The 2,558-nt window shown below is 51.0% G+C and overlaps 1 protein-coding gene across 2 annotated transcripts in view; it reads right to left on the bottom strand.

The window, feature by feature from the left end:
• The window catches only part of LOC119312963 (beta-fructofuranosidase, insoluble isoenzyme 4-like), a 4,857-nt gene extending 3,377 nt beyond the window's left edge, over positions 1-1,480 (bottom strand). The window contains exons 1-3 of one of the 2 annotated variants that reach the window (XM_037588761.1): positions 1,304-1,480; positions 999-1,050; positions 439-568 (exon numbers count right to left, since the gene is read on the bottom strand). In XM_037588761.1, the coding sequence (XP_037444658.1) occupies positions 439-445 (7 nt within the window). In that variant the 5' untranslated portion in view covers positions 446-568; positions 999-1,050; positions 1,304-1,480. Of the gene's footprint in view, positions 1-438; positions 569-998; positions 1,051-1,156; positions 1,213-1,303 lie in introns of those variants that run through there. The other variant, XM_037588760.1, reaches the window with a different exon arrangement.
• Between the last annotated feature and the right edge of the window lie 1,078 nt (positions 1,481-2,558).

Here is a 2,558-nt window from a genome sequence, read left to right as displayed (position 1 = left end):
GTTGTGTACGGTTTTGCCTATAACCAGCGCTATAGGCGCCAAATAGGAGTTGGCCCCAAACTTTATACGAACAAAAAAAGTCCAGAAGGAAAGAAAAACACAATAACAACCGTTGATTATTTCTCAACCCACTGAGCTCTAGGCGCTTCCTTACTTTTGACACAGAAACAGTTTGTAATGATACTACTGCAAAAGTATTATGTGTATTTTAACAAGTATATTATCCCCTAAAAAACAAGCATATTATTGAATATTAGCACACCAAATTAAGATGGGCACTTTTTTTCCCTTCTCCGGTTGGGCAAATCAGCAACCAATCAGATCTCTTGCTTTTTCTTGGACCCATAACAAGAAAAGCACAAACAAAAGTGAACAGATAACCCACAAAATGAACCAGAGAGGAAGCTGAAGAAGGAAGCAGAGAGGTAAACAGCATACCGTTCATCCAGTTCCTTGGAGGTTGGAAGTGGTAGGCAGTCCTGTACCTCTCGCTGACAATGGAGGGGACCTTTAGAGACTGGGGGTAGGAGAAGGAGAAGCCTCTCTCTCCATTGCTGCAGGGCCATGCCTAAGAAATTTTGGGGGGCCAGTGCGAAAAGCCGGAGTCAGGCCCTACTTATTTACTTATATAGAAACAGAAAACATTGCGAGGCTACGGAATATTTCCAAAAATCATTTTCATGGCGCAGAGCAATGTTTCTGAATGGAACAATCTTTTTTTTTTCTTCAAAAAATTGTTTTTGTAGCATGTGTGGCTCCTGCTGATAACTAAAGTAAACCTGAGCAGCAACCATAGCACAACTTCTTTTTTACACATTCTGCTCCATTTCATTCGATGCCTCTTGAGCACAAGTGCTCCCACAATACATAGACAGAGTAACGGCATGAACCAAGTGTAGAAATGAATAGAAGGTGAAAGCAGACTGTCTCATCTCAGAGTTACTGAAGCGCAGACAGCGGGTAATTAACTGAAACAAGAGTTACTGTAGCTAGCTTACCAGGCTCTGCAAAAGAATGGCCGTGGAGAACACACAGGCAAGTCGAGCGAGCCTGCAATCAATTATGCAACATCAATTCTGTGAGTGACAGAAAACAAAACAGTCGAGTAATTAAGCTAAATGAAGGTGACAAACAATTGGATAATGGATGGACTTACACTGTGAGCAGAGCACACATCAGCATCATCATCAAGGCAGCAACAGCAGCACAAAGGACCAACACATACACACATACATACAAGTCAGTCACCTTCCATGTGGCCGGGAGGGGAGAGGTAGCTAGCTAGGAGTGAGGAGTCCCTCACCTTCCATGGCCATCGCCATCCTATCTCCGGCGCGGCGGCAGTCCTCCACCTCCTCGTCCTCTCCGCTTCTCGGCCTCGTCTCCTCCTACACTACACCGGAGGAGAGTGACAGAGATAGATAGACGGAGGAGGGAGTAGTTGAGCTGTTTCTGTCGGCTCAAAAAGATCTAATCTGCCTTTCCCCTCAAAAAGGATCTACCAGATCTGTCTTTCCCCTTAAAAAATAAGTACTAGTGTAGGTCTTTTTTCCTGCGCACAAGGGCTTTGTCGTTTGGCGGTGTTACTGTTAATCTTGTGCCTAGCAAATATCTGGTCTTGTAGCTGCTGCCTGTCGGCAATGATAGCAAAAATATCAGTGGTGGTCGGCAGCACAGTAGCTAGCTGCATTACCAGGGGTTGGGCTGTAAGAGCAACTCTAGCAGATCCCGCATCCCGCCGGCCAGCAAAACGTGTTTGCAGTTTGCGTAAAATCGCTTTTGCGGGCTGACTCGGGCTGGCACAGATGCAGACCCCCAAACGGATCCGTAGAAAGGTATATTTGCGGCCGGCCTCCAGTCCGGCCGCTGCCGCCCCTTCCTCCAGCTGGCCGCGCCGGCCACGCCCAACCCCGTCGGCCGCGCCCCGTCGCCCGCAGGCCATGCCCCGTCGCCCGCAGGCCATGCCCCGTCGCCCGTTGGCCGCGTCCCCTCGCCCGTCGGCCATGCCCCGCCCCTGCCGGCCGCGCCCCATCACCGCGCCGGCCGTGCTCAGCCTCCGTCGTCCACGCACAGCTTGCCGGCCACGCCCCGTCGCCTCCGTCGTCCGCGCCTTGCTCTATTGCCAGCCGACTCGTGCCCCTTTGCCTGCCGCGCCGGTAGGATTCCGGCGGCGAAGCTGAGGTCATGAGAGGCCACGACGATGTTGAGCTCGTCCAATTCGAACCGGTGGCGATCGATTGCGGCGTCTAGCGCCTTTTCCGGTGTGCGGTGATGAATTCCGGCGAGTTTAGGGCGGATTCCGGCAAACTCCGCGGCGGCGTGTTTGCTCCGACGAGGTTTGACCGGTATACGGGGCCCCCTAGATTCGGCCTTCCAACCTCCAAAGATAATGGTTTCGGGTGTGCATTTGCGGTGGCCCTTTTACAGGTTGGACCGCTTTTACGGTTTATGTTCTGGACACTTTTTTGCCCGAAACTGTAAAACGCAAATTTTTTACGGGTTTGACCACTTATGCGGGGTCTGCTAGAGTTGCTCTAACTCGTACCCTGGCATACCAA

Source organism: Triticum dicoccoides, chromosome 5B (genome assembly GCF_002162155.2).
Source record: "Triticum dicoccoides isolate Atlit2015 ecotype Zavitan chromosome 5B, WEW_v2.0, whole genome shotgun sequence".
NCBI classification, from domain to species: Eukaryota; Viridiplantae; Streptophyta; class Magnoliopsida; order Poales; family Poaceae; genus Triticum; species Triticum dicoccoides.
The sequence above is the reverse complement of the archived record's forward strand: the minus strand, read 5'-3'. Positions and strand labels throughout refer to the sequence as shown.